Source organism: Sesamum indicum, linkage group LG10, assembly GCF_026168435.1.
Source record: "Sesamum indicum cultivar Baizhima isolate 11 linkage group LG10, ASM2616843v1, whole genome shotgun sequence".
Lineage (NCBI taxonomy): Eukaryota > Viridiplantae > Streptophyta > Magnoliopsida > Lamiales > Pedaliaceae > Sesamum > Sesamum indicum.
In genome coordinates this window covers 15,179,388-15,201,095 of record NC_142666.1, presented here as the reverse complement: position 1 = coordinate 15,201,095, position 21,708 = coordinate 15,179,388, and the positions used below count along the sequence as shown (strand labels likewise).

Here is a 21,708-nt window from a genome sequence, read left to right as displayed (position 1 = left end):
GCGTACCATGGGTCATGGGCCATATTTTTAATATGCTCCACCTTAGAACAGGACCCATAAGAGGAAGCAAGGCCCAAGGGGTCGGATCTGGCAAATCATCATTGCCCATACGTACTTCCAGAACCTGCAAAAGAAAAGGAGAACTTGCATGTATATGGGTTGGTGAGATCATGGGGATCAACATAAGTTTAGAATTTTATCTTTTTTGAGTTAATGATTTCTTTTCCTACAATATCTCTAATAAAATGATATCTAGCATTCATATGTTTCGTTCTATCATGAAAAATTGATTTTTTACGTAATTGAATTCTAGATCGACTATCAGAGAAAATTGTTACGTTTTGTTTTAGAAACCCAATTTCTTTAAGCAAACCTTCAAGCTATATTGCTTCCTTAAAAGCTTCAGTAGTTGTAATATATTCAGTTTCAGTTGTTGATAATACAACAATATGTTGAAGTTGAGACTTCCAACTAATACAAGCACCACATAGAGTAAAGATATAAAAGGTGGTAGATTTCCTACTATCCATATCATTAGTATAGTTTGAGTCTACATAACCAATTAATTTCACTCCTTTAGAACACTTAGAATATTTAATTCCAAAATCACATGAACCATTTAGATATCTCAAAAGCCATTTAAAAACCTCTCAATGGGGAGAGCCTGGATTTGACATATAATTACTTAAACAGCTTACTGCATAAGCAATATCAAGACGAGTACTTATAATTAGATACATTACAGAACCTATGACATTAAAATAGAGAACATAAGATTCTGTTTCAAGACTTTGAACTTTTCTTAATTGAAAATGTGCAGCCAAAGGTACAGAAGTAGGTTTGATTTAGACATAGAGAATTTCTCTAAACAGAATTTCACATATGAGCTTTCGTTTAGAAAAATTGTGGAATTAGTTCTGTTTCTATCAATAGACATACCTAGAATTTTCTTAGCATATCCCAGGTCTTTCATTTCAAAATTTTTAAACAAAATTGTTTTGTAATTCCTTTATCAATTATAGACTTGGACTGACAATCAACATATCATCAACATAAAGTACAAGAAAAACAAGATATTGTGGTCAAATTTAAAATACAGATAAAGATCATAGGTGTTTCTTTTAAAGTTCAAAGAAAGCATAAAAAAATCAAACTTTTTGTTCCATTCTCTAGGAGATTGTTTTAAATCGTAAAGAGATTTCTTAAGTAAACAAACATGATCAGGTTTTTGTTTATCAATAAAACCACTAGGCTGATGCATGAAAATTTGTTCTTCTAAGTCTTTATGTAAGAAAGCAGTTATAACATCCATTTGTTTTAATTCCCAATCAATCTGAGCAACAAGAGTAAGGATAATTCTTATAGTAGTATATTTAACAACATGGGAAAAAATTTCAGTATAATCAATTCCTTCTTTTTGTGTAAAACCTCTTGCAACTAATCTGGCTTTAAACCATGTTGTATTATTTTCTTGCTTTATCTTGAACACCTATTTACAATCAACAATAGAGCAGGTTTTAGGCTTTGAAACAAGCACCCAAGTTTTACTAGCATGCAAAGACTTTATTTCTTCATTCATGGCTTTCAGCCATAGTTTTGAATCTGCAGATTCTAAGGCTTCTTTGTAAGTACTAGGTTCAATATTTTCAGTCAGTTAGGCAAGGTGAAAATCTTTAAGTTTTGAAAGAAACTTATGTTCTCTTCTTCCCCTATCTCTTGCAAGCTGATTGTTTTTGTAAATTTTTATCATTATGTTCAGGTTCATGATTAATATTAGTTTCAAGTTGATTTTCTTCCCTTATTCCTTCCCCTTGTTGGTTATCTTATGACAGAACCTCCACCTTAATAAAGGTGGATCCTATATCTACTTCACAAGTTTGTCTAGGTGTATTATTTAGACAAGGCATTTCATTTTCATTAAAAACTACATCCTTACTAACTATAACCTTAAAGCCAGGTTTACTCCTAAGCCATAGTCTATAGCCCTTAATGCCTTCAGGGTAACCAATAAATACACATTTTTAGAACGTGGTTCAAGTTTATCATCAGCATGCAAAGCAAAGGTAAAATATCCAAAAAGGCATAAGGAAGAAATATCAACATTTTTACCAGTCCATACAGACTCAGGCATTTTTTCAAATAAAGGCACAGAGGGAGATCTATTAATAAGAAAGCAGCAGTTAAAACTATTTGGAGCTCGTTGCTGAGGTGTTGATGCATTCATTGCAACGAGAATTTGAAACTAAAACCCAAGCGACAAAAGTATCTCCTCTCTCATTTGAATTTATAGTAGAGAAGCAAGTGCTGACGGTGGCGAAGGCGATGGAGGAGAAGATAGACGATGAGATAGCGGTGTTGAATTGGTTGGATTTAGATTGCCTTCGGCCATGGAGACTATTCGAAGATTCCCTACGAGAAGGAATTCTTCTCTGTGGGTAAGGCTAGCGAGCGTATCATCTGCCATTTCTACTATGAGAATTGGCTTTGCAAGGTTATGGACAAGCATTTGAATATATTGGTAAAGCAACATATAGAGACGCGTTTTGTGAAAATCAATGCTGAGAAAAGTATGTATTTGTCTGAGAAACTCAGGATTGTTGTTCTTCCAACTCTTGCCCTTGCGAAAAATGCTAAAGTAGAGGATTGTGTGGTTGGATTTGATGAGCTTGGTGGGACAGATGAGTTCAATACAGAGGAGCTAGAGGAAAGGTTAGCTAAATCCCAAGTTATTGTTTGTGATGGTGAACCATTATTGAGGGCATCCAAATCTAAAGTTCCATCAAGGAGTGTTTGGCAAAGCTCAACTTCATATTCGTCCGACTCTAACTAAAAGTACATGGCAATCTGTTGCTCGTATTGATTTTCTAGATGGCAATTTGTTACAAACTTACAACACATAGCCATAAATCATGAATATAGAAAACATGTTCTCTACATTTAATCCATCGATGGTGGTAAATTTTGGTTTTTTCCTTGTCTTTTGATGCAATTACTACTCTCGGTGGTGGTAAAAAACAAAAGCAGCAGTTAAAACAGTTTCACCCTATAACGATTTTGACAGGCCAGAACTAATGAGCACAAAACCCTAATTCAAACTATGGGTTTCAAACCTTTAAATTGCAGACTAATTTACAGAACATATTTACAACAATATATATACTAATTGGAGATCATATTATACAAGAATTAAAAACAACAAAGAATAAACGTATAAAGGCCTAAAGAGCCAGATCTGTAGAGGGACAACCCACGATCACAAAGACCGGCAATCAAACTCACCGTTGCTCAAACCAATCGTGAAAATCTTGGCCACACAGACCCCTTTATTTGAAACCACAAAGTTTTCCTCACAAAACTTAGGGTCACACAAAACACTTAATCGGGCAGAAGAATGGAGGAAGATGGCAAATTTCTTTCTTATGAACAACCAGAAAACCACACTTAGATTTATAGTGGTTCTGCATTGAAGAGAAGGGTGAAAAGAGACGGTGCAAAGTAAGTTTCAAAACTATGGAAATTAGGGACAAAGAGAATGAAGAGAGAAGAGCTAGGGAAGGAAGGCGGAAGAAGGAGAAATGAAAAGATAGAATGAGAATATGGTTATGATTTTAGGGTTAAGTACTTATCAGCCGGGTCAAAGGCGGGTCGGGGTAATGGGCCAGCAGGAGTGGGCTGAGCCAGCCAAATAGGCCAAGGTCATGAGTGGGCTTGAGCCATCCAGGTGAGGTTGAGAGTTTAGGGACCGATGGGTTTAGACCTACCATTGGTCATGCGCCATATTTTTAATAATTTGTATAGCTTTACAGTCGCTTTGGGAGTTGAAAATTTACTTGCTAATCTAAGCAGACAATAATAGTTTCACTTACAATAGCAGGAAAGTGATGTTATGAGTGTCAGTGGAAGAAACCCAGGAAGGGATTCAAACTCCAACCTCTGAGTTCTATGGGGATCCAGACGTTCTTTCGCTTTTATTTATGCCTTTTGTTCATTTTTTTAATGGTATTATTCTTATCTGTTTGTTCTAGTATTTGCTTATTTATAATTTCTCGTAATCTAACAAATTACTCATAATTACATTCCTTACAATTGATTGCTCGTATATAAGAATAATGGGGAATTCTTGGACGTGGTGCATGAAGGTTTAAAAATTTTATAAAAGAAAATATAATTTTATATTTTTTAAGGGAGCTTAATTGTAATGAACTTTATAATAAATCGATTGAACATACCATAGTCAATAATTAATTTAAGGGAAAAGTATTATTTTAGTCCTCTAAGTATGCCTAATTTTAATTTTAGTCTGATAACTATGTCTATTTTTATTTAGGTTCAGTAACTTATGAAATTGCTTACTTTTAGTCCTCTGTCAGCTTTTCGGACAATTTTACCCCTATGCAACTTTTGAAATGCATTTTTAATCTATATGTACTCATAGGGGTAAAATTATCCGAAAATCTGACAGAGGACTAAAAGTAAGCAATTTCATAAGTTACTGGACTTAAACAAAAATGAACATAATTATCGGATTAAAATTAAAATTTGGCATACTTAGTGGACTAAAATAATACTTTTTCCTTAATTTAATAACTCTATTAGTAGAATTATGTCAGCAAGTACCTTTGGTGGCAGCTTGTCACCCCATATAAAATACCAGTACCCTTTGCAACTAGAACCCATCCCCGCTGATAACAAACTAGCCCCCACAACTTTGTTCTGAATTAAGCCATAAGCACTACGGATAGAGAAATTCCTTTTGAGCCAAAATGCCATATCTGCTCATCCGAATTTGTGAAATTTTGGGCACAATTTGCAAAATACACTCGGCATCAATAGGTCAAATTCCCCATTGATCAATTCCTTATTCCAATTACGATCCGCCTTGAGTAACAGAGACACAGATGCATTCACAGGCAGAGATTTCAGATTGGAGATCAGCCTAAAAGTTGGGGAACGCAGCAACCATGGATTGCTCACCATTTTGATCAAATTTCCATCACTGACCTCCCACCGAATACCTTCCGTCAATAGAGACCTCGCAGCGAGAACTAAGCGCCAAATGAATGATGGATTTGGTCCTACCTGTGCCATAAAGAAGTCACCATTAAGGAAATATTTAGTGCGAAGCACCAAATCCACTAGGCCCTGCGGCCTAGTTACCAAACGCCTGGCTTGTTTCGATAACAAGGCTAACTTTCGGTAGCGAAGTCTCTTGAAACCAAGACCTATATCCTCTTTACTTCTGCAAAGTTCGGGCCAAGAAATCTAATGATTTTACGGTTGCAATCCTGGTCCCAAAAGAAATTCGTAGCCATGGATTTTAGTTATGCCAAAATGGATTCTGGAATTAAGAAGCAACTCATAACAAGGGTTGGAATTGCCTGGATAACTAACTGCATCAGCACTGCTCTTCCCGCTTGGGATAGCCGCTTCGACATCCATTTTTGAAATCGCTGTCATACCCTCTCTTTAAGTCCTGTGAACACTTGTCTTTTGGATCTTCCTACAATGGACAGTAAACAAAGACACTTCTCATGTTTAACAACCCTCACTACCCTAAGTAAAGCTGCTCCTGCACGTGTACAGAAACATTCCTACTGAACACTAGGCCGATTTGTGATAGTTCACTTGTAGTCCCAAGCCTTTCTCGAATCTGACTAGCAGCTCACGGATAAAAGTAATAGTCTCTGGATTTGCATCACAGAATATTATCATCAAAGAGTAAGTAAGTCACCCTCAGACTGTGGCAACACATACGAACTCCACGTATGGATCCTTCCTCCTCAGCTAGTCGCACCAATCCATTGAAAGCCTCTACGCAAAAAAGAAACAAATACGGGGATAAAAGATCCCCTTGACGGAGACCCCTTCCCGATCGCAGATAACAAAATGGTGTACCATGAGTAAGAAGGAAAAGGAAACGGAGGTAACGCACAACATAATTAAAGCCACAAAGTGTGAGTCAAACCCTAGTCTAATAAGCACTTTCTCAAGAAAAAGCTAGTCCACGCAGTCGTAGGTTTTGCTGAGATCAAGTTTCAAGGACATATGACCGACATTAGCTTTATACTTGTGAGCCGATGATAATTGACCTCATAAGCTACAAGGACATTATCAAGAATTAAACGGTCTGGAACAAAAGCCGATTGTAATTGTGATATAAGGGTGTCCATGATCGGTTTGATACGATTCGCAATCGCCTTAGAGGCTAATCTATAGACTACATTGCATAAGGAGATAGGACGAAACTCAATAATAGCTTCGGGATGAATGCATTTAGGGAGGAGTACTGTATGTGTATGATATAAATCAGGATGGAACAAGTGTTGATAAAGGATATGAAAAATACAAGAACAGATATCAAAGCCCACAATAGACCAAAAATTTTGAAAAAAAGAGGGGGACATGCCATCAGGGTTCGGAGATTTGAGAGGGTACATCTCGTCAAGTGCTCGCTTAACCTCCTCCGAGGTGAACGGTCGCAACAACTTCGAGTGCATCTCCTCGGTCACTTTGGGTTCCAAGCGATTAGTTATCTGCTCTATCACTTCTTCATGAGGCCAAGATGAAGTGAAGATGCTAGAAAAATATTCAAGAATCACTCTTTGTATATCCCTAGGATCAACAGTGACTTCTCCCATAGTCGTTTTCAATCGTTTTATCTCCTTACGTTGACGTCTTTCGGAAGCTCTAGTATGAAATAAAGACGTTTAGGGTCCCCTTCCTTACCATAGAGATTCCCCTATTTGTTTCCATAGTGTTTCCTCCTTCTCTAACAGTTCCTCTAGCTCCGCCCGTAAGTCAACCACACGCCTCTTACCTGCACTAGTAATCTCCATGTTCACCTCTACCTTAAGCCTTTTCTCCAGCTCATTTATACGTTGAGTGATATTGCCAAAACTCATGCGGTCCCAACTCATAAGATCACGACTGCAGCTATGGATTTTACTAGACAGACCTTCAATTAGATAGCGGTAGCCATTCTTTTCCATGCATTCTCAATCACCCCTTTGCAATCCTATCAACGTAGCCAAGTCGCCTCAAAACGAAAGCGATGACGTTTTGGTATAATCTCCCTCCTAGCAGCCCCTTTCGAGTTCAATAGAACAGCGGCATGATCCGAACAAGGCTCATGGATGTGACAAACTTCTACAGCTGGAAACAAAGACGACCACTCGGTGTTGTTGCATGCGCGATCCAAGCGTTCGCGTACCATTCTTGGAGGCTCCCGACGATTACACCAAGTGAACAAGGAGCCGCAACACCCTAAATCATGAATATTACAATCTGATAAACACTCACCAAAGGCCTGGATCTGCCATGGGGCTCTTGCAGTGGTGCCTTGTTTCTCATGTCGGTTGAGAATTTCATTAAAATCCCCCATGCAAAGCCTTGCCTTTTCGACTAAGTACTTAGCTGATGTAAAAGAGACCAAGACAACTTCTGCTTTGCTACTTCAGGGTGCCCATTAAAATTTGTGAATCGCCATCTTACTGAATCAACCACTAACCGCACTGTTGCATCAATATGGTGATTTGAATAAGACTAGATCCACATCCTTACGCTACAGCAGCAGCAACCCCCCATAGTAGTTTACTCTTTCTTTTACCACTTCCCCTCTCCTACTATTACACTTGGTCTCGGAGAGGAAGACCAAGCCAGGGTCATGGAGCCGAATGCGCTCGCGGAGTTTCTGAACTGTCCAAGGGGCCCCCAACCTTGATAGTTCCAAGCTAAGATTTTCATAACTGCCGATAGGACTACGGAAGAGTGTGAGGAAGTTTCGTCAGTTAAGACAAACCTAAGCTTACTGGTTGCGCTCCATCGCTACCAAGCTCAATGATGCTAATGCCATGACATCTGTTACACCCACCCACTATCCCGGACCCCAACATAGCACGCTTGCCACGCCTACCACGCCCGCTTACGCCTACGGTGCTCCATAAGTCCTCGAGCGGCAAAAAGCAAAGGCACCTGGATTAGGTCCGACTCTAAATCGACTTGATTTTGGACACCCGAGTGGGCCACTTGCAACTCCTGATCCTGAACCTGCTCCTGGAATGTGAACGGCACAACTTCAGACTGGTCTATGTCATTCGGTATCATATTACAAATACCCTTTTTGCCCATCATGAACTGCCACTCTGCAACCATTGTTGGTGGCCCTTCTACGACTGCGTCATCACTATCCATGGGATTATTGGCTTTCCACTTTAACCCCCTCCCATTCTGATCCAACCTCAAGCATAAATCCTCTTCCCATTCCTCTCGAATTCGCCCTGTAGCTGCTGGCTCCTTGGTCCAACTAGAAGCCCCAAAGCAGCCAAAAATAGAGCCCCTACGCTTACCATCCGCTGGGGAAGCTATCCCTTTCAAGCCACTGGTCGTTTTAGTAGATGTCGTATTGCTGTGAGTTGGCAGGGGAGCTTGAGGCCAAGGACCATAGAGTTTCTGTCCCTAGATCGATGAATCCTTCTATAAACTGTAGTTCACAATACTCAGAGATATGACCCAGGCGACCATAAAAGTAACAAAAATTCATGAGGCATTCATATGAAAAGGTTACCATATGTGCATCTCCTAAGGTCGTACGAATTTTTAACGCTCCTTTCAGAGGGAGATTAACATCTAAAGACACCCTCATGCAAAGGACAGCGGCCCAAGCACAGTCAGAACCATCCATATCCATCTCCCAAAACTTGCTCAACCTATTCCCTATGTACGTAGCTATGCCCAAATTCATCTTACTCTAGCGAGAAATCATGGACAAGGACATGAAAGTCACACCAATTCAGGTCTACTTGCAGCGGATTCTCCTGAGCTTGTATCCTACTTAAGATCACAGTATTGCATGCAAAACTCCACAAGCACCCTCCCAAAGCGCGATCTCTATCAATAACGTGATGAAAGCAAAGCAAAAAACACCCATCCGTCAATTGTAGATAGTCCATACCTCTAACCAGATTTAGCATACCCTTCAAAGAAGTGAAGAGTGCTTCGAATTTGTAAGCCCTGGATGTCAGCACCCGACCAACGAAACAGAGGGCATGAGTCTCCAAATCGTTATTCCAGAGTCCATCGGCAATCACCACTCCATCCCTCCTCTTCCATAAGCTGAAGGTTCTTTTTAAATCTCTCTAGTTCTCTATCCATCTCACCCATAGAAGAAGTGATAGATAGAGAAAATCACGCTAGGCACCCGTTGGTGAAAGAAGCAGAAACCTGAGCTGTTCCCGTGCACTACAGAAGAGATCAAGTAAAAATAGCAGAATAAGAAAACAAGAATCAAACCAGAGTGTTAAAGGTCAACAAGGAAAAGGAAAGCTAATCCTAATGCAACCAACAAGAAGAAAATAGAATCCAAAGAAGCAACCAAATTTATGAACCCTTACAAGGAATCCAAATTGAACCAAGATAAAGAAAGAACAAAATCCAACAATCATAACCTGTCGTCATGAAAGTAAAGTGTAATCCCGTGTCTTGCTACTAGAACCTCGATGCCAGAAATGCCTCGAACCGTTAAAGAATGGTGCCCAAACGCTCACAGACACAAGGGAAAGGAGATGCCAGAAACAAATTACTGGAGTAAAACGGACAATTAAAGGAAGTTAAGTTGAACTAGGACACTCATGAAGAGAGAACGAGACTCCCATACAGGGAGAATAAACTCTAATCTAAGCTTATCAACTTCTTATAACTTTCTTATTTTCTTTTACTTTTAATATTTTAATTTTTAATCAAAATACAATTTAAAAATAAAAATTACTTTTTAAAATTTTTGCCAATAAATTCAGTGAATTTTAACAAACGGATGGACTTATATATTAGATGAAAGCAAACTTCAAGAGTATTAAAAATAATTTTTTAAATCATAGACGGTTTACTTGTAATTACACCAAATTTCAAAAGATGGGAGTGTAATCCGTAATTGAAAATAGAGATTCACACTATCAATATAAGAAAATTGAAAAAAAAAACTTCGACAGATGGCAACTCCACATTGGTTTGGTGCACAATGTGCAAGCGCAGAGGAGTCGAGTGGGTGCTTTACGTGATCAGCTTAATTTGCGTCCAATAAAGCAGCAGTTTTTGCAAAAAACCAATTCGTAACTCTATTTTCGCCAGCTTTTGCAATTTTGCAACAATCAAAGCCATCATCATTCACTGAACAAAACCCTAATCCTCAAACTCCGTTTCTCCAGCTGGTGGGTAGGCTTCAAATTCTTCCTTCTCTCCGACGTGTTCTTTATCTGATTGATTCAAATTTTTTTGGTTAACTTGTATTATGTTGCTGTGAATTTTTATTTTTTCCGTGATGGCAATGGGGAGTTTCTTTGTGTTTCTATGATGGCGTAATGTTGTTACATTGTGGGCTCTGCGCTGTTCTTGTTTTTTTTTTTTGGATTGAACTGAATTTTCTCTATGAATAAATTTATCTTGATCACACCTTGCTTTGAGCATGCATCTTCAGATGATCCTGTACCCTTGATTTTTCATTTTTCTACCCATTTTACTATTGAGCAGGTGATGAATTTACCGAGGAACAGAATCATAGTTCTTCTTTTGTTTGTTGTGGCAGAAAAGAAGTTTAAGAATGTTGTAAGCATTGATATTTGGTTAGCGAAGTGTAATGTAATTATCAGAAAACGTGATATTCTGTATCCTGTAATATTTCCTTATGATAAGTAAAATTTCATGTTATCGGGGCGAATTCTATGATTGAGTGGCCTAGGGGGAAGTTCCGGATGCATGTAACTGAAAGAAAATTGAGCATCTACACACAGTCCTCTTACTTTCTCTCAGTGTGGTGTTAACAATGAATTGAGATGAAAAGTTTTATAGTTTGGTTTGCTGTGTCAGTTTTCAGCCTTGATTGTTCTTGTTTTGATAATCATTTCATTGCTTTCTGGTTGTTTCTGTTAGTGGTATTTTGGTTAGTTTACTAGTCTTTGTTGTGTCGCTCCGACGTTCTTGCTTATAGTTAATATTCTTTCTCTCCTCATTGCTTCATAATGTAACTGTTAAATCACTTTCACCTTCTGACAACCTGAATAAAGTTTCCTTTATAGCTTACCTTTTGCTGCAAATGTCTGCAGTGGTTATTCCATCACTACCTGTTTCCTTATGGCTCTATGAATTTCTGGACGGACAGGTGATTTTGTCTTAGTATGGCAAAGCTTGTGGCAAAGAAGGAGCATGAGTGGGTTGAGAGAGTGAGATCAGAAGGTCCAGTTCCACATCTTCAGCCCGGTAACTGTTCATATGGTTGGACTTCTCCTCCGGGAAACGTTTTCTTTGTTAGAGGACCGGAATACCTGAAAACAAAGGTCAAGATCCCTGGTGGAGATTATCTACTGAAGCCACTAGGTTTTGACTGGATTAAAGGACCAACAAGGATTTCAGAGCTGCTGAATAATCCAAAAAACCGTGTCAGGAGAGCTCTTGAGGAGGAATGTTCAAAAGGTCATAAACCTTTTGTTTGGGCTTTCAATTTACAAGTCCCAAGTAAAGATAATTATAGTGCTGTTGCCTACTTTGTGGCTACGGAACCTAGCCAGGAGGATTCATTGATTAGTCGATTCCTGAAAGGTGATGAAGGATTTATGACTTCAAGATTAAAAATGATAGCCAACATTGCAAAAGGCCCTTGGATTGTGAGAAAAGCAGTTGGCGAGCAGGCTATCTGCATTATTGGCCGATCACTTTCTAGCAAGTATTGTATAGGAGAAAACTTCATAGAAGTTGATATAGATATTGGATCTTCAATGGTTGCAACTGCTGTTGTTCACCTAGCATTTGGTTACTTGACAACACTTACTGTTGATCTAGCTTTTCTTATAGAGGGTCAAAGTGAGTCTGAGCTGCCAGAAAAAATCTTAGGAGCTATAAGATTCTCTGAGCTTGATGTTGCTTCAGCAAGGCATATTGAACTGACATATGAAGATAGCATGGGGAGTGTGCCCTCATCTCTGCCTACAAGATTTTGGAAGTCTATTGGGCAGGGAATCTCTATTGTCCTTCCAAGTGCTCGAGATAGTGGTTCGAACTTAAGTGCTTCATATGTGAACAGGGCTGTTGATGATAACAGGAGTAGTGGAGATGTTAACAGGCAATAGGTATTACTTTTTACAACACTGACTTAAATTAGAATCTCAGGTTGAATACTTCTGACCTAGGCGATTAAAGTCGTAAAATTTCCTCTGCCATGAAAGAAATCATGACTTTGGTGTCTTAAACGGTGATATCACTCACTGGAAGTAGCTGGGATGTCACTGATGACCACTTATACAACATATGCATATGATATAGTTTTTCAATGGACATGTTTTCACCTTCTCCCTTCCTCAACTTCTGTTATGTACCTTTTCCGCTTTTGCTTGCATTTTTTCAATATTATTATATTCCCATAGTCTATCAATATTTATTTCTCCTACTTTTTACATTCATTTCCAAAGCTCCAAAATCTTAGTTTCAAATGTTCCTCAAGTGTAAAATTTCATTCTTTTAAGCCAAAGGTTTTCATATGAGGAAGCTCATTTACATTTAGATTCCTCAAAATCTTATGCTCCTCACTTTCTCCATTTTCAACCAAACCAGACCTTAACCCATCTTGGCCTTAGCTCAGATGCACTGTGTTCCAGCCTGTACTTGTAGATGTTGTCTTGCTTTCTGCCTAAAAGAATCATGCACTTGCTAGCCATCTGGACCCCTAGCTGGAGAAATCATAAAAACCATAGCTTTTAGATGGAAGGTAACAAGCCCTAGAAAGGCTGTGGACATCTATCAATCCATCTGGCCATTGTTGTTCCAGCAATCCATAATTAACTAAAGTAGAACATGTTATTACCTTAGTAATGGTTCTCAATTGTGGTAGGTAATAGAAAAATCGTAGTTTATTTCTCATGCACTTGAAAATATTCTTTCTTGAAGGTCATCTTAGTATAGTTCTATTGAACATTCTATTAGGGTCTCTTGTATATGCTTTTCACTTAGATAATATTATGTGCAAACATGTTTTTCTGTTATGTAAATGCCATTCATGGAGATATCATGCATTTTACATCGTTTTTATACTGCAGCGTGCACCTTTTGCTGATCCACTATTCTTTCAACTAATCTCAGTTATATTCGCTTGAAATTTTGGTTTCTTGTTTAAAAACAAAGCCTAATCATTTTAAACATTTGCAGATCTCCTAACTGCTACGTTAACAGCGGATTTTACTGATTAAATATCGCTGAAATACTCTCCAATTAGGTAAAAGTGTTTTATCCAGTGCTTTATGCATCCATCTGCTATCTGGTCATACTTTTCGTTTTATCTATTCCTTGCTGTGTAATGGGAAGAATCGACATGGCCGTGTAATTATACGATTCTTGTGTTCATTATTTTTCATTTGTTGATATAATATTATCATTATTTCTTTGAGGACTCATCATTGATATCATTATCTAACAAACTCGGCCTCCGTCTATCCGGACCCGATTGATTGCAGGCAAAACTATATAAATGTTTTTCATATCTGTCTGTTTGCACACACGCCTTTGTGTTTATTTATTTCAGATAATGCATATGTTCATTTTCAATTTCGAAGTTATATATCCCTACACAAGAATGAACTTTCAGTGTGTCTGTGTTTTTATTTATTTATTTATTTATTTTTGAGAATGAACTCTTTAGTTTTCCCCTTTGTTCATGCAGATATTATATATGAAGTACATTTTTCACTTGAAAAAGGGCTATTGTAATTGGTTTTCTGTGTATTAGTCCATCCACTCAGTCTTGGTTTTGCAATTACCTTATTTTTCCCCATTATAATATATTTTTTTCCCTTGTCTATTTGTATGTCATTCTTAGTGGTCATTGTTTGGCGAAATCTTAGCATTAGTCCCTCATCTCTTTTTTTTATCCCATTTTAGTCCTTAATCTTTCAAATACATCGTATTAGTCCCCCGGCTCCTAATATCTCTTATTAGAGTTCTCGACAAATAAATTTTAGGTTGCATTTGGATCGAAAAATTTTAAATCCATCATAACAAATTCTCTAGATATGTTTGGATAATTTTAGATGTAAAGGATTTTAAATTCTTCCATTTTAATTTTGAACTACAGTGGATGCATCAATCCAAATACACCTTAACAGAATTTAAATTACAGTGGATGCAATATTCTACTAAAAGGGGGTAAAATTGAAAAAATTATAAAATTGTTATATTAGTCCTTTATATAATATCATTATAACACATTAGGAAAAAATACAAACAACTCCCGTGATATTGCAAATGAGCAAATTATCCCCCTTTGGAATAAAAAAAATTACAATTTACCCTCCCATGTTTAGAGGGTAAATTGCTTCACTTTAATTAATACAGGGAGAAATTATTTTTTTTTTTTCGTGAGAGATAATATGTTCATCTGCAATATCTGATCCGGCTCGAAATCGCAGCTCACTCTCCAAGCTTGTTATCTACCTTCTGTTCCCGTCCACCGATATTCTGAGAATGAGAAACAAACGTTACTTAGCTGGGAAGAGTCCCGGCGAATACACTCCGACGCTTAAGTCAGTTTTCATCAAGATAAAAATTAATCTTCACAGAAAAAACCCTCAAGAAAATCCTCTCTCTTTCGCAGTCCTCCTCTCAATTATCCAAAATGAAAAAAGAAGAAAAATTACCTTCTTCCTTGGGATTTTCTCCCTCTTATGCTAATTGCACCCACGTCCCCCTGACATGCTTTTTCATGTCCTCATGTCTACTCTCCCCATTACGCAAATGGTGTTAAGTGTCCGAGGTTATAGGCATTAATTATGCCATAAATACGTAACACTCAAGGGGTTGACTCTTGGTCAAATACCTTCAAGGCGTGAAGTCCTTTTTACCCTTCTTCAGGAGGATATATTGGTCTTTTCCGGAATTACCCTCATCATTACTCCCCCACTTTTCGAATGACATCACTCCAGAAGTCGAAAAGTCTCATCCGACTGTTGGGCTGGTGATCTCGGAGTGTTTTCGAGCTTACACGTGTCACTCATCGTCCCCTTTCTGCGATTTATACCTTTTCGCAGTACAGATGTCGCTTGTTGATTGGACAACGGACAAATTTGAAACCGCCTTCCTCGTGATATATATACGAATTCATTTCAAATTGTCCTTCTCCTCCCACATATACTCCTCGACGCTGCTGCATTGAAGAGTTTAATCTCCAATTGTTCTCTCCAGTTGCTTCTTCGTCAACCTTCTTCGTCAACTTTCGATCCTCACCTCCATTGACAGGTACCATGTCTTCTCCTAATACTTCTGACATAGGGTCTAATTCCACTGCTGTTTCTTCCTCCACTCCATCCAATATACTTCTTAGAGATTTAGTGCCTTCTAGACATAGATTCCGCCCCCCTACTCCCTCGAATAGGTCTAATTCTAACGAAGACCCTGCACCTGAGTATTCTCAATCTACGTTGCAGCGAAACCCTTGGATGGGGATATCTAGTACTGTAAGGTTACAAATTCAAAATATAAGGGACAAGTTTTTTATCCCCTCTAACTATGAAATAATTATTCCTCGACCTACCGATCGTATGCACCAGCCTCCTCCCGGCTTCTGTTCTTTTTCCTTGCAACATTTTGAAGCAGGATTGCGTTTTCCCTTGGCTCCTTGTGTAGCCCATATTTTGCACCACCTAAATTTATGCCCTATGCAATTGTCTCCCAATTCTATTCGGCATTTTATCCTTTTCGTCATTATCATGCGAGTACATAGGTTTGAACCAAGTTTTGAAAACTTTTGGTCACTGTACTCCTTTACGACTTCTGCACGATCCGGGGATGCCGGTTTTTTCTATCTAACATCTCGCAAAGAGTGTAGGTTTCTTGATCCCCTTGCTTCCAATGTTGGTCCTTGGAAGACAAAATTCATCTTTGTCAAAACTCCTCCGAGTCGTGAGTGGCCCTTTTCTCTTGATTGAAAGGTAGATAAACCTACCCCTGTGATCGAAGGTGAGGGCTTATATGGGGACCAAATAAGCAGCATTACCACCTATCGGTATAATCCGAAGAAGATTTTAGTAGAAGAGATTCTCTGGCTTGCTCACTTAACTCCTGCTCCCCTCCAGGTGGAGGGTTCCTTAGGTGATACGATTTCTCACATCTTATTTCGTCTGGTATAGTAACTTTTTAACTGAATCCTTCTCTATTTGCAGTGAGCATGGTGAGTCAAGCTCGCATTAATCGGCGTCTTCGAGCCCAATTCGAAGCTCGTGCTCGTGCTACTGCACCCCCTGCCTCCTCTCTTCAGCCTACCCCCGGGGCCTCCTCAACACCCGACGCTGACATTCCCCAAGTCCCCGAGCCCACTCCTATCGAAGTTGGTAACGAAGAGACCCAATCAAGGGGCTTTCGTCAACCTCAATCCGCAATCCCTTCAATTAGTGCGAGGTCGCAAGATCGCCCCCTGAATGAAGAAGATCTTGCTGAAACTTCGAGAAAGCGGAAATCTCGTGGTAAGTCCCCCCTTCGACCCAACTCGATTAGAACACGATCTCAATCTGGCGAGGTGGGATTACCCTCTGAGGAGACTAGGCTAGAGGAAGAGAGAGATATGAACATGCTGCGGAGTATCACGGAGTGTTGGAGGACCACTCGGTTAGACCTACGTGGTCCAGATCATCCTATAGCTCAATTGGAAGGTGAGAAATGGGTTCTGGACTGGCAGATCTCTCGAAGTTCTGCCTTTAGAACCCGATCGGGTCAAGATTCTTGGGAGCTGTACGATGCAAGCTGCCTCCCTTGCGACCAAGCTGCTCTTTTACATACCCCCTTCACCAGAATGGAAGAACACTGTGCTCATTCCCTAATTCAGGTATCTCTTCTTTTGTTTTCTTCTCTATACTTTACCCTTTTTTGACGCTCACTTTTTCTTGCTAGACGGCTAACTTCATTCGAGGCTTAACTCTAAAATGTGCTGGTTTTCGTCAAAACCATCTCTTAGCTGATCGCACAAATCGAGAGTTGAGAGCCCAAATTACTGCCTTCAATGCTAAAGACGAAGAATGGTTGAGGTCGAGGTCGTTGATGGAAGCCCGCATCAAAGAGCTAGAGACTCAGATGGCTTCTGAGGCAGAAAAAGCGGCTGCAATTGGGGAGAAGAGAGGTTTTGAGGCTGGCCATGCAGCGGGAAAAATTGCAGGGGCCATTGAAAGTCGCGAATCCTTTCTTAAATCCGAAGAGTTCGCATAGCAGGTTCGTGAAACTAGCCTTAACAGTGTCCGGGACTTTCTGAAAACCTCCACTTTTGACACAGCCGTTGAAATTAAGGCAGCCGACTACCTGATGCAAGGATTTGATCGATGTAAGTCCCAAGCTACTCTTCTCCATGGCTTTGCTCCTGGTTTTGATGTTTATCGCCTCAATCCTTGCCTCGATGCTAACCTCCAACCTCTACCCGATGAAGATGACTCCCCCGCTGCTGACAATGATGAATTTTTTGTTCTTTTAGGCGAAATAGAAGATATGTAACTCAGTCCTTGGAGTCTTTGTTATTTTGTTTAACTTTTCTTCTTCTGAACTTTTCGCTTGTGATCATGATAATTGATCTTTCACAGATTCAATCTATATCTTTCATATAATTTACTCGTATAAATCATAGAAGAACTATTTCTTGAAATTCTTAGAACTTAATTAATCTTTCACAGATAAAGAAAAGAACTTTATTTGCCTTTTCCAGGCCATATTCTAACCTTTCACATGTTACAACATATGTCAGTCTTCTACAGACTATACGTTCATAATCTTTCACAGATTATTCTATCCCGTAGCTGATACCCTTTAATTAACTAGTCTTTCTCAGGCACTCATCTAAGGATATTCTAAACATAGAATCTTTTAAGATTCTGTATGTTCCACGGTCGTGGTACTTCATTACCTTGAGTATCTTGTAACTTATATGTCCCTTTTCCCATGATCTCAATGACTTTGAAAGGTCCTTCGCAATTGGGATCGAGCTTCCCAACATGCTTTGAAACCTCCACCTTTCTTAATACCAAGTCTCCCACCTGCAACGATCTGGGTTTTAAATTCTTGCTATGACCTCTCAGCATCAGACTTTTGTGGTGCAGCATCTTTACTCGCGCTGCATCTCTTTTCTCTTCCACTATATCCATGTCGAATGCTCGTTGTCCTCTGTTCCTCTCGAGGTCGAAGCTTACAAGCCTCTCGATTCTTCACCTATTTCTGCAGGAATTACAGCTTCAGAACCATAAACTAAAGAAAAGGGAGTTTCACCTGTTGAAGTTCGAGGAGTCGTTCTGTAAGCCCATAGTACTCCCGGGAGATCGTCACTCCATTCTTTCTTTGAACTCAACCTAGCCTTCAAATGCTGCAATATAGTTCTGTTCGTTACCTCTGTTTGACCATTCGATTGGGGATGTCCTACCGCAGTAAAGTTTTGCTGTATCTTCAATTCCTGGAGCCATGCAGTTATCTTTCTACCTTGGAACTGTGTCCCGTTATCAGATATCAACACCCTGGGTATTCCAAACCTGCACACTATGTTTTTCCATATAAAATTTATAGCTTCTCTTTCGGTGATTTTTGAGACAGCTTCCGCCTCCACCCATTTAGAAAAGTACTCCACTGCTACTATGAGAAACTTCTTTTGAGCTCGAGCTGGAGGGAAAGGTCCCAGTATGTCTATACCCCATTGGTCGAATGGGCACGTAACTGAAACAGGGGTCATTGGTACTGCATGTGTGTGAATCTATGAGGTAAATTTCTGGCATTTCTCACACCTTCGTACGAAGTCCTTGCAATCCTTCATCAATGTCGGCCAAAAATACCCCTGCCGGGTTACCTTCTGGGCCAACGATCTGGCCCCCGAATGGTTCCCACAGCTACCTTCATGAATTTCTCGCAGAACTGTACCTATCCTGTGGATCATCCAAACATTTGAGAAGAGGTCCTTCTATTGTTCTTTTATATAACTGAGTCCCTACTAACGCAAATCTCAGAGCTTTAAACTTTACGCGTCGAGCATGCCCAAGGTCAGCAGGTAAGACCCCCTCTTTAAGGTACGCTGTGATATCTTCTATCCATGGGCATTTGAAGTTACCACGTTAGTTTCCATCCCTTCTAAGATCGCTGATCGTTCCTTTATCATCACTGTGATTTTTCTGTCCTTTATCCTTGCTAGTGTAGCCCCTAGCTTTGATAAGGCATCGACTCTTTTATTTTCTAGCATTAGAGGATCCATCCACGTGCAACATCCATGTTCTTGGATCCTCTGGGGCACCGGATATTTCTATCACAAAGTCAGCTAAAATCTGGGCTTTTTCTGCTGTTCGACTCTGATGCCTTATCAAAGCTAGGGGCTACACTAGAAAGGATAAAGGACAGAAAAATCACAGTGATGATAAAGGAACGATCAGCGATCTTAGAAGGGATGGAAACTAACGTGGTAACTTCAAAATGCCCATGGATAGAAGATATCACAGCGTACCTTAAAGAGGGGGTCTTACCTGCTGACCTTGGGCATGCTCGACGCGTAAAGTTTAAAGCTCCGAGATTTGCGTTAGTAGGGACTCAGTTATATAAAAGAACAATAGAAGGACCTCTTCTCAAATGTTTGGATGATCCACAGGCTAGGTACGTTCTGCGAGAAATTCATGAAGGTAGCTGTGGGAACCATTCGGGGGCCAGATCGTTGGCCCAGAAAGTAACCCGGCAGGGGTATTTTTGGCCGACATTGATGAAGGATTGCAAGGACTTCGTACGAAGGTGTGAGAAATGCCAGAAATTTGCCTCACAGATTCACACACATGCAGTACCAATGACCCCTGTTTCAGTTACGTGCCCATTCAACCAATGGGGTATAGACATACTGGGACCTTTCTCTCGAGCTCAAAAGAAGTTTGTCATAGTAGCAGTGGAGTACTTTTCTAAATGGGTGGAGGCGGAAGCTGTCTCAAAAATCACCGAAAGAGAAGCTATAAGTTTTATATGGAAAAACATAGTGTGCAGGTTTGGAATACCCAGGGTGTTGATATCCGATAACGGGACACAGTTCCAAGGTAGAAAGATAACTGCGTGGCTCCAGGAATTGAAGATACAACAAAACTTTACTACGGTAGGACATCCCCAATCAAATGGTCAAACAGAGGTAACGAACAGAACTATATTGCAGCATTTGAAGGCCAGGTTGAGTTCAAAGAAAGAATGGAGTGACGAGCTCCCGGGAGTACTATGGGCTTACAGAACGACTCCTCGAACTTCAACAGGTGAAACTCCCTTTTCTTTAGTTTATGGTTCTGAAGCTGTAATTCCTGCAGAAATAGGTGAAGAATCGCAGAGGCTTGTAAGCTTCGACCTCGAGAGGAACAGAGGACAACGAGCATTCGACCTGGATATAGTGGAAGAGAAAAGAGATGCTGCACCACAAAAGTCTGATGCTGAGAGGTCATAGCAAGAATTTAAAACCCAGATCGTTGCAGGTGGGAGACTTGGTATTAAGAAAGGTGGAGGTTTCAAAGCATGTTGGGAAGCTCGATCCCAATTGCGAAGGACCTTTCAAAGTCATTGAGATCATGGGAAAAGGGACATATAAGTTACAAGATACTCAAGGTAATGAAGTACCACGACCGTGGAACATACAGAATCTTAAAAGATTCTATGTTTAGAATATCCTTAGATGAGTGCCTGAGAAAGGCTAGTTAATTAAAGGGTATCAGCTACGGGATAGAATAATCTGTGAAAGATTATGAACGTATAGTCTGTAGAAGACTGACATATGTTGTAACATGTGAAAGGTTAGAATATGGCCTGGGAAAGGCAAATAAATTTCTTTTCTTTATCTGTGAAAGATTAATTAAGTTCTAAGAATTTCAAGAAATAGTTCTTCTATGATTTATACGAGTAAATTATATGAAAGATGTAGATTGAATCTGTGAAAGATCAATTATCATGATCACAAGCGAAAAGTTCAGAAGAAGAAAAGTTAAACAAAATAACAAAGACTCCAAGGACTGAGTTACATATCTTCTATTTCGCCTAAAAGAACAAAAAATTCATCATTGTCAGCAGCGGGGGAGTCATCTTCATCGGGCAGAGGTTGGAGGTTAGCATCGAGGCAAGGATTGAGACGAGAAACATCAAAACCAGGAGCAAAGCCATGGAGAAGAGTAGCTTGGGACTTACATCGATCAAATCCTTGCATCAGGTAGTCGGCTGCCTTAATTTCAACGGCTGTGTCAAAAGTGGAGGTTTTCAGAAAGTCCCGGACACCGTTAAGGCGAGTTTCACGAACCTGCTGTGCGAACTCTTCGGATTTAAGAAAGGATTCGCGACCTTCAATGGCCCCTGCAATTTTTCTCGCTGCATGGCCAGCCTCAAAACCTCTCTTCTCCCCAATTGCAGCCGCTTTTTCTGCCTCAGAAGCCATCTGAGTCTCTAGCTCTTTGATGCGGGCTTCCATCAACGACCTCGACCTCAACCATTCTTCTTCTTTAGCATTGAAGGCAGTAATTTGGGCTCTCAACTCTCGATTTGTGCGATCAGCTAAGAGATGGTTTTGGCGAAAACCAGCACATTTTAGAGTTAAGCCTCGAATGAAGTTAGCCGTCTAGCAAGAAAAAGTGAGCGTCAGAAAAGGGTAAAGTATAGAGAAGAAAACAAAAGAAGAGATACCTGAATTAGGAGCACAGTGCTCTTCCATTCTGTTGAAGGGGG

At 39.8% G+C, this 21,708-nt stretch overlaps 1 protein-coding gene and 1 pseudogene across 4 annotated transcripts; both read left to right on the top strand.

Moving 5' to 3' along the window:
* The first annotated feature begins 2,214 nt into the window (after nt 1-2,214).
* On the top strand, nt 2,215-2,830 carry LOC105172110 (thioredoxin domain-containing protein 9 homolog pseudogene; annotated as a pseudogene).
* Nucleotides 2,831-10,055: 7,225 nt separating this feature from the next.
* Nucleotides 10,056-13,430, top strand: LOC105172016 (protein ENHANCED DISEASE RESISTANCE 2-like). 4 transcript variants are annotated; one of them, XM_011093341.2, is made up of 3 exons: nt 10,056-10,202; nt 11,150-12,113; nt 13,186-13,430. In XM_011093341.2, exon 2 carries the CDS (start codon nt 11,166-11,168, stop codon nt 12,111-12,113), a length of 948 nt encoding a protein of 315 aa, XP_011091643.1. In that variant the 5' UTR covers nt 10,056-10,202; nt 11,150-11,165; the 3' UTR covers nt 13,186-13,430. The 4 variants fall into 4 exon arrangements, with proteins under 4 accessions (XP_011091643.1, XP_020552861.1, XP_011091644.1 ...); XM_020697202.2 differs by having other exon boundaries at nt 10,068-10,202; nt 11,094-12,113; XM_011093342.2 differs by having other exon boundaries at nt 10,068-10,206.
* The last annotated feature ends 8,278 nt before the right edge of the window (nt 13,431-21,708 follow it).